Raw genomic sequence first — 12818 nt, forward strand, 5'->3', positions numbered from 1 at the left:
CTTTTTGAAGACTGGAGTGACATTGGCTATCCTCTAGTCCTCAGGCACCTCTCCTGTTCTCCACGACCTTTCATAGATGATGGAAAGTGGTTCAGCAATGTCATCTGCCGCTTCCTTCAGCACTGGCGGGTGCATTCCATCGGGGCCCATGGATTTGTGGGTGTCCAGCTTCCTTAAAAGATCCCTAACCTGATCCACCTCGACCGAGGGAAGGTCATCCTTTCTCCAACAGTAGGTTTTTTTCTCTAAATTCTCACCTCAAACTGAGATGCCTTCCCAGAATGTATATTCATTCCCAGAATGAATTAAATGCAAATCAATGGTTTCCCACTCATTCCTTTCTTCAACAGCCTACTGTTTCTGGTGGAATTTAAGTGGTTGAGCTATGAGAGAGGTCAGTCTGCCTGCCACTGTCTCTACATCCACAGACTGATCAGTTAGCTAACACAACAACTTTTATTTTTGTCTTCCACAGACATGTTCTAACACAGAGCATCTGTGGGATGCTGCTTCAACTCGTCCTAGGGACTTGGTGCAGTAGATTTCTTTAGGAAATACTGCTCTTCAGTAAAGGACAAATCCAAGCCTGAATTCAAAGTTGCTACATCATGATTTAAAATTAAATTTATGTAACAGAACTGATTGATTTTGCCATATACATGGCATTCTATGTGCAAACTGCTGGAAGAAGAGATAACATTATAGCAACAGAAAAGAATAGAAGAGAAAACATTATAGCAATACAAAGAAGAGACAAAGCAAATCAGAGAAGTCGCAGCATTAAAGGGAAAAAACCCGTATCTTTAAGATGAGATAATGCTTCGTACCTCATAACATTCGCAGTAGTTTTTGAGACATCCCGAGCGTTTACAGTTACACCCTTTGCTGTGTCTCCGATCCGATTCTCCTTCCTTTCCTTTCCCTATTTTGGGCTTGAAGGCTTCAGGGTTTCTGTCAAGGCAGGCCTGTCAATGCAGACCCAAAGGGTCAGTCACTGCATGCAGGGAGCACAATTTAGAGGTGCAATAAAAGAACTTAAGCCTTGCGTATGTGGAAGGAATCAGGGTATTATACACCCACTCTGCCCCATGCCATAGTTGCAGAAGAAAAGCTAAATGGCTTTCATCCCGGGCGCGGGGGAAGAGGCCCCTCACCTTTATTGCTTTTTGCCTATCATTTTCATGGTCCAGGTTGTTATAACAATTTGTACAGTTGCAGTTATTGCAGAATTCACCATTTGCAAAACAATCACAATACCTGAAACAGAAGATGCAGAAGGCACTTGTAAACATCACCATTACATTGGCATTAGTACTGATGGCAGTAGCAGAATTCCTAGGCTGGCGATATGCACGTGCACCAGTAAGGGTAAGGGTCAACCTATACTCAACTCCATGTGTACAAGTGGTATCAGCCTCATTGCAAGGCCTAAATCCTGTAGCGCAGGTCTAGTTGCTGTCTAAAGACACAGGTATAACTCAAGGGTGTCTGTCTGAACTGATGTCCACATAGCACAGGTCCCCATAGCAGGAAGAGAGAAGCTAATGAGACTTTTTTCTAGGGTGACCCACATATTGAGGGCCATCCTGCCACAGCCACCTCATAGCCGGTTCCTGACCTAGCCAGTTCAAGCCTTCAGGAGCTCTCATACAGCTGAAACAAAAGGCAAGCAAGTGGAGTGCCAATCAACAGGCTAACTGACTAACACAGCAATGAACCTTTTTTTTAGTTTCACCCATAAGCTGTTTGCAGCTGTGAACTGAGGCAGAGTTTGCCAAAGCAGGGACAGAAGAACAGAAAAGGAATAACAAGGGGTACACCTCATAGGCTTTGAAGCACAGGTAACTAGGGAAAGGATGTGAACAAGGATAAAGGTGTAGTTATCAGAGACTTTTTAAAGGGACAAGTATGTGAATAAAAAGCAACAAAACATTGACAGGAAAAGCCAATCACATTGCCATGCCTCTTATGTACCTCTGCTACCTCCCACCAAAAACAAGATTTTGCCATCTCACAGATCTGATACATGGGAACACCGCATTCACCCCCAGCTCAAATGTGGCTTTGGGCCACGACAAACTCTGGCACATTTCAATGCTTCCAGTATGGCTGATGGAAGCTGCTGATCCTCTTCAGCTGCTTTTCAAATCCCCTTGCATGCATATGTTCACTTTTAGGAGCCTAAACCCCTTGCAAAACTGGCTTCCTGTGGCTTGCCCAGGGTAATGTTACAAGAACTAGATTAGGGACGCCCTGGAGTCCACTACAACCGTTCTGGCTGAATTGCATTTTGGTGATTTTTAGCATCCTGAATGGTCCAGGAGACAAACTACACAATGTCCCAGAGACAAACTACATCAAAAGCTTTTACAACCTGTAATAGCTCTCCTTTCTGTCCTGTCTAAAATTCAGTAGCGACAAAAGAAACAGTGCCAGCATCAACCCAGAGCATCAGCGAGCAAATAACTGAGTTCTCTTCTTTGTAGAATAGGCTATGTGCCTACCTTCAACATTCATTTTGGAAAAAGCAACTCCTCTTCCAGATGGGAAGAAGTTTTACTAGTGAGAAAGCACCTTTGCCAGAGTGAATTAGCCATTTGCTCTGCACCAATGCTTAGCTGCTTAAAGATATAATTACAGTAATTTACAGTAACCACTTCCAAAAAGTATTCTAAAGGTGCAAAGCATCATCAGCAATGCCATTATTCTCCCAGAATTTCTAGAGCATTCAGGCGCTGAAGACTAAAATAAGTGGAAAACCCCAAGCATCTAACCTACATTTGGCACTATGAAGTCAGTCATGTATGCTGTAAAACATGTGAAAAAACAGCTACACATCTTCCCGTTTACCATGTCTTCTATGCAACAGACAATTTTGAGGCTAGGAAGCACAGGGCACACCTCCTCACAAAGAGTTGGGGTGCATTACATGAAAAGAAACCCAAGCTGGGAAGTTTAAACACACTTCTTAACGCGGGTTCAGATTTTGTTGCATCACTTTCCCTTTGAGTAGCACACCACCAATTTCTTCTTTATTGTCTAGGATTCAGGAAACCACAGATTAATTTCAGTATCTCTTCATGTTATTGCTCCAAAATCTGTAAAACTGACTTTGCCTCAAGTTAAAGAAACTTAGCATCTCCTCAGCTTAAAACACTTTTGTGTCAAATTCTTACAAAGACACTGTATGGAATATCAAGATATCTCATGAGGATGAGCAAGACAGACCTATCAGTGAAGAATAACTCATCTGTTCAGTCATTTAAGAAAAGATACAGAGTCCAATTTTTCTGAAGTACTTGATATAGCATGGTATTACTGATGTGTTTCACCAAAGTATAGCAGATGCCCACTGATAATACCATGGGATGTCATTTCACTCATAGCAACAACGCAACTACAGCTGCTGAGTAGAATTGGCTCCCTATGCAACAGGACTACAAAGTTCAAAATTTATAAAATGTTAGGGTCCATACAGCTCCCAGGAGTTGCAAAATTACACAGGCACCACCAACTTCTCTACCAATATCAATAGCAGCCTTAAATGAGCATCTAGACATAACATTTCTGACATACTTAAAAACATTATATTTCGATACTTGGCATAAATTTGTGATGTCAAAAATAAGGCTTAAAAAAAACTGAAACCAAGTTGTACTTACAGTTTCAAACATAGAGACTTAGTACAATTGCAAGGCTTCCTGGGGCGGTTTGCAGATTCAGAAGGAATTATTCTGGGGGGGCGGAAAAATGCATTTATATACACACACACTGTTTTATCAGTTTCCTCCTATTTTAAATTCAAGTAAATAGCTCATAATAAAAACTTTGGAAAAAATCTTTATATTCCCCTTGCATTAGGTTTTTGGCTGACTGCATTTAAATAACTATTATATATAGCGCCTTTATATAGTGCTTTTCCAACCCAGAAAGAGCTGGGTTATTTGCTGCAAATCTGGCTGCATGCCTAAAGTAGAAATGAGGCTTAAAGCTAGAGGAAGCATCATAACCGAAAACTGAAATCGGGGGAAACTTCCCCAGAACCCTTCTACATGGAGGGGGACTAGATTTAACCAAGGTTCACACAACATGATTGTACCTTTTCTTTTGTTCTAGTTGGAATTAAGAAAAAACCCTCAAGAATAATAGGAAAACAAGCCAAAACACAGTATTCAGTTTATAGATAAATTTTATATCAGACACAGTCTTTAATTGCTCTTAAAACTAGGATTTTGTGTCACTAATCACTTTTGATGAGATACATTCCAATCCCTAGCCAGCAATTTTTGCATGTAATACCAAGGAGATTAAATCAAACCCATTTGTTTGAATAGCTGCATCTGGATTTGGGATTAGTTTGCATCAGCTGAGGTTGCAGCAACAAAAAGCACCTCGGCATTACAATTTCCAGCAAACAATAACAGAAAAGGACTGTGCAGAACAGCTAAGCCTACTGGATTGGCAAAGCAAAAATATGTTAGCCATTATTTTCATCCTTAAAGGAAAAATATAAGACTGAAAAAACCTGAAGCCTCCTATCAGGATCCATTTTGGGCTTTAGTTCCATTTTGCTGTTGGGCTGGATTTCTGCATGTGCTAAGCATCTAGCTCTTATATCATCCAGCACCTCCTTCCAGCAATGCTGAGAAATAGTTGAGGCCTGTAGGTCCCAGGTGCTGATACAAAACAAAAAATGAGCAACAGGGAGCTTTCTGGTCAACTTCCTGCTACGCAAGTTAAAACAACAGAAAGGAAAACACAGCTTTGATCAAGAGACTGGCTCAGTTGTCAGCCAGATCCACGTCCTTTAGTCAGAATAACCACACCACAGTATACTTGATTTTCTTGCAAAATCCCCCAAACCAAACTCCAACACTTCGGCTCCCATCCTTCCTTATAATGGGACTGAGAGAAGATGCTCGCTCAGGAGCCTATACTGCAGGATTTATTTTTTTGTGGAGGAGGTGTTTTTTGGTGGGTTTTGTTTTGTTTTCTAAACACTCACCCATTGAATGGTAGCCGTGCTTGGGACTGGATAGTAGATGTCCCTGTAAAGCCAGTGTTGCTTGCTATAGATACATACGATGATTGTTGTAGCTAGCAAAACAAAAAGGTTAATGCATAACATAAAAGAAACTAAAGTATATGAAAGAGGATGTGTAGTTAGTCTTTTAATTAGCTTTCTAGATATTGTTATAAAAATAATATGCTTGTAAGCACAGTTTTAGACATCTGTAGAACTTGGACCAGGCAGCAACCTCCTGTCTCCAAACTTAACATAAAAACATTTTAGATTACATTTTTGTTCTCTATTACAACATCTATAGCCATACAGATAATAGAGACTACACACAGAAGTGTTCAGAACACAAACAGTTCCAGCTACTAAACCGATGCTCATTTTCCCCCTTCTTTTCCTAAGCAACCCTGCCCCTAACAGAACAGGATCTCTTCCTGCACAAATTATTTTAGTAGCTTCCTTAATATACAAGCCATTTATTACAAAATTAAATATAAAGTGATTTACATTCCAACTTCTCTGCATACCTGGACCCACAGTTTTTCATGTTAAAAACCCAAAACCTCATAAGAACCTACCAAACGACACTGTTTTGGGCTACCTTCTTTTTTATTACCTACACAAAGCCATTTTCTCCTGCTGTATGGGTTTTGAAGACAGATTGGCACATAACAAGATATGGAACTACTGGTGCCAGGCCAGAACACAAAACCTCCGTGGAGAGGTCCAACAAATGATATTATTTAGTTTAAGGTAAGATTTGTGGAAGTGGACTGGAGGAATGCAGTAAGAGTCTTCAGGGTCAAACTGCAACTGTGACAAAACCAGAAGCAAAACAGAAATGAGGTTGGTACCAGCAATGACACAAACTGACAGAGTTCTTGTTTGTACAGACTGGCTCGTCAGCCTTCAGCAGAATGTTTCATTTATTCTCCTTGTCATTCTGAATGTCGGTCAAATCTTGGCAAAGAGCAAAAAACTAATCCCCAGACCTGGGTTGACGTGACGGGTACCCCCTGCTCCTGAACCCTGGTAATGTGGTTAGCATAACTAATACCATTTTATAATGTAAGCAGCCATTCTCTGTGACTGAACGGGTGACACATTCATTCCCTTTCCCCTCATTATCAGGCTCTGAAGGTCCTGTGAACCAAGCAGACAAGCCAAACAGCTTTCTTCTTCCCCTCACTACTGGTCTCAAGACTCCTGGGCACCAGGCTGATTACTCCCTTCCTTACCTGACCATGAAGGTCTCAGGCACCCAGACAACCAGGTGGTGGTGATGACCCTGTCACAGAACAGGGAAGCATAACAGCACACAGAGCACTGTCTATGAAAACAAGCAGTTACAAGTCCTAAGTGAGGAACATGGACTGGAACTGCTGCTGGACAGTGAGACCTGTGACCCCTGCCAGTGGCCAGGGATGTCCCCACTGACATCTGCTTCTCCCAAGGACTGAGTGACTCATTCTTTTATACAATTTTCGAGTCTAGATTATGATTGTTATATTGATAAAGCAAACCACATATTAAGATCTGACCTGATCTGCAAGTGGTCTAGGTGATTAAAAATTATAAGATCCAGATAATTAGAATTTCTAAGTTGTACTATAAATTCTGTATTATGCTACTTACAAAATTGTACTACACTGATTCTAATCCTGTGCTATTCTGATTCTAAATTCTATGCTATGCTAATCAAAAATCCCGTTAAGAAAATAAAGCTTTAATTGTAACTACAATTCAGTGCTGTCATAATTCTACCAGGGATCCCTAAAAGAAACTGTTTGTCCCCTTAGTGTCAGATGGCAGTTGGGGAGCATGAACCTTTAAGAGGAAGGCAGTATGTTCTAGAATAGCACTATTTCTTTATTTATCTCTGGGTTAACACCATACCTGTGTGACATACTGAGCTGGAAGAACTGCATACCCGACGTTTCCTGTACCAGGTGCTGGTGCCAGTACAGTGCCTGGTGGGAGGTTGGTGAGGTTGGGCTGTATCTGTGGCAGTGGAGTGGCTGGCATAATAAGTCTTTGTTGGGGCTGACTAGTAGTAACTATCTGGGAAGTTGGGTTGATTGGTTTGGGCACCACCTGGAGAGAAAAGAGGTCTTTATGAAATCATTGTTTTGTTGATTCAGAATGGACTTTTATTAATAGAACATTTCATTACAGTGCTGAATGAAATTACCGGACTTCTTTTTCTGTCCAGCCAAAGCCAGTCAGGAATATGCCTTTTACATTTAGCTCACCTGTTTCACAGTCTGTGCTGGCACTATGGGAACAGACATCCGCACTGGGGTTGCATTCACCACCACTGGCTTTGCTAGCATCAAGAAACAATGTCACATTAACACACATTATTCACTCAAAGTCCACAGTTCAGTCCTCCAGACTTTCACATGTGCATAATGCAAAGGTACTTAATACTGTAACTATGCACAGAGATTAACTGACCGAACTCATGACATGTAACACTTATTGCTAAAGAACACTCTTGTAAACAGGTATTTGGCACAAGAGTGTGCGCACACATTTCACAGCAATGGCTTAAAAAACAGCTTGGGTGCAGAGCTCCTCTGGACAGTGAATTTCCCTTGGTAAGAGGAGAATACAAAACCCACAGCTTCGTTGCTTGGTTTAAAATAATTTACTCCATCACAGCTCCAGAAAGCATGGACAGAAACCAGCAGAAACATCTGGTCCTTCTAAAGCATTTTACATGGAAGGATCTTCATGTTGCAGGAGTTTTGGCAATATTTGTGGGCTGTCCTGGCTTCACACTTTTCATACAGAGCATCAGGGACTTGCCACGAGTCACCATCAAAGCTGGTAAACTAGGAAAAAGCAACCTAAAATGCTCCAAGGATTCAGACCCAAATACAGAGCAATTTAATACAGAGGAGCATTTCCACATAGACCACAAGTAACAGCAGAATATGAAATTTATAGGAGTCTACAAAAAAAACCAAGTACATGTGACAGTCTCAATAGATCTCTATTGTGTGCTCATGTTAATCCTCACAAAATAAACAAGAAAAAACCCAAGAAAAACTTACTTCAGGCAATACATTAGCACGAGCACTTACCCTGTTGAAGAGGCTGTGTATTCGTACTGGAATTTTGACTGGCCGATTGGGTTGAACTATTGGCTGTTGTGGCAGTAACAAGTCTGACATAATGAAACTTGCTTCCAGGTACCTGAATCTGCTGAACATTGGGTGCAGTTGCCAAGGGTATAATTGTCTTAAATTGGGATGTACCCACTCCTCCTACAGTAATGGTCTGCACTGCTGATTTCACAGCCTGTTAAGCCAACACAGACAGCAGAGTTACTTGTACAAAGGCAGAAAAAACATCAGCATGTTTATTCCTCAATTTGTTAGTGAGCAACTCTTTAATCCATTCATATCCTTGAGAAGCAAGTCAGTTATCCCCATTTTCCCCTTCAAAAGTAAAACAGATGCGAAGAGATTAAATGCCTCTCAACAGCTCAGAGGAAACTCAGTTCTATTTTCAATGCACTACATCAAACACCAGAGTAAGCTAACATTTACAGGAGTAGGGTGACTTGGTCCACTTCCCCAGATACAATGTCTGCCAAAACCACTTCAGGTGACTACAGATAACATTACTCAGTTTGTATTCAAAAATCAAGTAACAAACAAACCTAGAAATATTCATAGAAATAAAAACATGTGGTAAGAACTTGCAGAACTGTTTGTGCTGGACTGTGGCATGATTTATCTCTGTGTGTACAGATACATCCTGTTAAGACAGTTTAGAATTAATGCACAGAAATCACTGTGTAGCCCTTGAGAAGGAAATGGAACAGAGTGCATAAACTGACAGCTGAAGACGTAAGAGAGAAGGCACAAGCTGAGAAATCATTCACAATGAAGAATAGCAAAACAAATTTATGAAGAAAAAAAAGCAAAAAGGGGAAAGAAAGGAAGTTCAGCAGACCCGTGCTATCTTACAACTGTAATAACGGTACATCTGGAATTTACAAGACTTAATCTTTCCAATTTCTCTCAAACTACAAATTGATAACAAGTGTTTATTTTATTTATAAATACTCATAAGTCTATCGGTTTGAGAATGGCCTCTTTTTCCAGGCTTGCTGACAACCTTGAATTTTGTTTTATTCTGGTTTCTTCTCCTTCCATGTAACTTCTTTTAGAGCTCAGCTTTTTATTCTCAGTATCTTTTAATATTGATATTAAATGTATCATTGTCCTTGGCATTAAGTTTTAATATTAAATTTGGTTGATAGTATGATGTGACTTACTAGAACATTTTCCCAGCTCCCCAGCTTTCAGCAACTACACAAATGTGTATCAGGTGTGCATGACAAGGTTTTAGTACCAGAGGACAGGATGGGACAGGACACTACAGGGGTGGCTTCTGTAAGAAGCTGCTAGAAGGTTTCCCTGTGTCTGATAGAGACGATGCCAGACGGCTCCAAGACAGACCCGCTGCTGGCCAAGGCAGAGCCCATCAGCAATGGTGGCAGCACCTCTGGGATAACATATTTAAGAAGGGAAAAAAAAAAAAACCAAACCAAAACAACCTGCTGTGAAACAGTAGCTGGAGAGAGAGGAGTGAGAGTATGAGAGGAATATCCCTCTGCAGACACACCAAGGTCAGTGCAGAAGGAGGGGGAGGAGGTGCTCCAGGTGCCAGAGCAGAGATTCCCCTGCAGCCTGTGGTGAAGACCATGGTGAGGCAGGCTGTCCCCCTGCAGCCCATAGAGGTTCACAGTGGAGCAGATCTCCACCTGCAGCCCGTGGAGTACCCCACACTGGAGCAGGTGGATGCCCGAAGGAGGCTGTGACCCCATGGGAAGCCCACACTGGAGCAAGCTCCTGGCAGGAGCTGTGGACCTTTGCAGAGAGGAGCCCAGGCTGGAGCAGGTTTGCTGGCAGAGCTTGTGACCCTGCGGGGGACCCACGCTGGAGCAGTCTTTTCCTGAAGGACTGCACCCCGTGGGAAGAATGGACCAATGGGACCAGTGCTGTTTAATATTTTCATCAGTGACATAGACAATGAGATCGAGTGTACCCTCAGCAAGTTTGCAGATGACACCAAGCTGAGTGGTGCGGTCGACACACCAGAAGGATGGGAAGCTGGACATGAGCAAACAATGTGCGCTTGCAACCCAGAAGGCCAACCGTACTCTGGGCTGCATCAAGAGAAGCGTGGCCAGCAGGTCGAGGGAGGTGATTCTGCCCCTCTGCTCTGGTGAGACCTTACCTGGGGTATCGCATCCAGCTCTGGAGCCCTCAGCACAAGAAGGACATGGAACTGTCAGAGCAGGTCCAGAGGAGGCCACAGAAAAGATCCGAGGGCTGGAGCACCCCTCCTATGACAACAGGCTGAGAGAGTTGGGGTTGGTGAAGGCTGCAGGGACACCTTATTGTGGCCTTTCAGTACATAAAGGGGGCCTATAGGAAAGCTGGGGACAGTCTTTTTGGCAAGGCCTGCTGTGACTGGACAAGGGGTAATGCTTTAAACTAAAGGAGGGTAGATTTAGACTAGATATAAGGAAGAAATTTTTTGCAATGAAGGTGGTGAAACACTGGAACAGGTTGCCCAGAGAGGTAGTGGAAGTCCCATGCCTGGAAACGTTCAAGGCCAGGTTGGACAGGGCTCTGAGCAAGCTGATCTAGTTAGCGGTGTCCCTGCTCACCGCAGGGGGGTTGGACTAGATGACCTCTAGGGGTCCCTTCCAACCCAAAACATTCTATGATTCTATGACCCACACTGGAGCAGTTCGTGAAGAACTGTGCCCATGGGAAGGACTCACACTAGAGCAGTTCGTGGAGGACTATCTGCCATGAGAGGGACCCCAGGCTGGAGCAGGGGAAGAATGTGAGGAATCCTCCCCCTGAGGAAGAAGGAGCAGCAGAAACAATGCGTGATGAACTGACTACAACCTCCATTCCCCATCCCCATCTGCCACTCGGTGTGGGAAGTAGAGAAAATTGGGAGTAAAGCCAAGCCTGGGAAGAAGGTGTTTCAAGATTCAGGTTTTTATTCTGTCCTACTCTGATTTGACTGGGAATAAGTTAAACTAATTTTCCCAAGTTGAGTCTGTATTGCCTATGACAGAAACTGGTGAATGATCTTTCCCTGTCCTTATCTTGACCCATGAGCCTTTCATTGTATTTTCTCTTCCCTGTCCCGCTGAAGAGGGGAGTGATAGAGCAGTTTGATGGCACCTGGTGTCCAGCCAAGGTCAACCCATCACAGAATGAAATCTCAATTTGCACATATTTCACTGGAAATATAAGCCTGGTCTTTTAAAAGATGTTTTCTTGGGATTTTTTTTTTTAAATATACTGAAAACTCAACAACTCGGAGCAATTCAAAATAAGCACTATCTGATAACACAGCCTAAGTGTTATCACAGGGAGACCAGCATGAGCAAAGTTCCCTTCAGCACACAAATTAGTGGCTGCCATCCAAGGACAACTGGGAAAATTGTGAAATTCAAGTCATGGTTCTTCTAAAGGAATGTTCTTGAGCCCAGTGAATACAGGTAAAACCCTTGTCATCTCTGTTTTGTCACTTAGGGTGCTTGCATTAGAGTGAGTTAACCTTTTAGCAACTGTTTCAAAGAGACAGTTTTGCCAGTCTTATTCTGAGGAAAAAAAAATTTCAAATCATGCTTGTGTCCACATCCCCGTATCAGCATTCCAATTATCACCTGTACTGATAAGGCAAAATCTGCCCAAGTCTCTGGTCTCATGCTGTACGCGCAACTGCGTCCATTCCCAACTATATCCACTCTGGTTGTTTACACTCATACATAGCCCTTCATGTTTACCAAAACAGGAATATAGACATTAAGATAGAAAAAGATTCACCTAAGATTGCAAAAGAGGAACAAAATAAGAATTTAGTTTGTAAGAAAGGTCAGTTTTGTCTTGTCACTCATTAATGCAAATCAATTTATCAAAGCTATTATGGAAAACTGGTATTTTTCTAGAAATGAGACACAGGAAATTAATAATTTCTAATTCTGTAGGTCTCAGACCATGTTGTTTGCTTATGCAGACCTCTACCCACAACAATATGAACTCCATTGTTGCAAACCTCAGAAACACCTGGAAAACAACCCTAGTCATGGAAACACTGGTAGGAGAGAGAACCACTCAAAGAACTCTTCCTCGTGTCATAGGGAGCCTTTCAAGATGACTTGGGAGATTCAGTATACAGAGATGAGAACTTGTACCAACTAGGGCTTTCCAGGTTGGAAAGCTGCTTTCTAATAGCATGCCCTTGTACAGGCTTGCAATGGTTTGCACCCCTTGACTGAAGTAACGCGTGCTCCTCAGGGCAATGCTCTTGCCAATTCTTAAGCAGATACCATTGCAAGAACACCTTGGGACTGACCACTGCCAGGTTGCGGTTCAACACTCTGGTTTCCCGCAATCAATGAGACAGAGACACGCTAGAAGACAAAGGAAAGTCAGTCAGTACCTGGGTGGTTGTGTGGTTGACTATAGCCTTCCCAGGGGAGGAGGGTGCTGACTGCTGCACTGTGAGGATCTGCTGTCCTAACACTACATTCAGAGGGATGCCCACCATCTTCTGGGGGGAGTTGGGAGGCTGGGAGGCCACTGACAGCACAGTTAGCTGCTTGGCAAAACAAAGAAGCAGTTTAAATCTCTGCGCAGGATACCAGATCCTGTACATATACATTCCCCTACTCATGAAAATACAGTTCTCCACCAGTACAAAGAGTCCTTTCTGTGAACAAGGGTGCTGCATTTAATCACAACTCATACAG

At 42.6% G+C, this 12818-nt stretch overlaps 1 protein-coding gene across 6 annotated transcripts in view; it reads right to left on the bottom strand.

Moving 5' to 3' along the window:
* The window catches only part of LIN54 (lin-54 DREAM MuvB core complex component), a 35954-nt gene that overhangs the window by 4703 nt on the left and 18433 nt on the right, over positions 1 to 12818 (bottom strand). For 5 of the 6 annotated variants that reach the window (XR_004843131.1, XM_035902820.1, XM_035902819.1 and 2 more), the window contains 8 exons: positions 12509 to 12664; positions 8110 to 8326; positions 7273 to 7346; positions 6917 to 7114; positions 5006 to 5097; positions 3663 to 3734; positions 1155 to 1257; positions 828 to 965 (listed from right to left, as the gene is read on the bottom strand). Coding sequence is in view for 5 of the 6 variants with exons in the window: in XM_035902820.1 (XP_035758713.1) it covers positions 828 to 965; positions 1155 to 1257; positions 3663 to 3734; positions 5006 to 5097; positions 6917 to 7114; positions 7273 to 7346; positions 8110 to 8326; positions 12509 to 12664 (1050 nt within the window). In the remaining variant the exon portion in view is untranslated. The remainder of the gene's footprint in view (positions 1 to 827; positions 966 to 1154; positions 1258 to 3662; positions 3735 to 5005; positions 5098 to 6916; positions 7115 to 7272; positions 7347 to 8109; positions 8327 to 12508; positions 12665 to 12818) is intronic. The other variant, XM_035902821.1, reaches the window with a different exon arrangement.

Source organism: Egretta garzetta, unplaced genomic scaffold (assembly GCF_000687185.1).
Source record: "Egretta garzetta isolate BGI_Z169 unplaced genomic scaffold, ASM68718v1 scaffold89, whole genome shotgun sequence".
Classification (NCBI taxonomy): domain Eukaryota; kingdom Metazoa; phylum Chordata; class Aves; order Pelecaniformes; family Ardeidae; genus Egretta; species Egretta garzetta.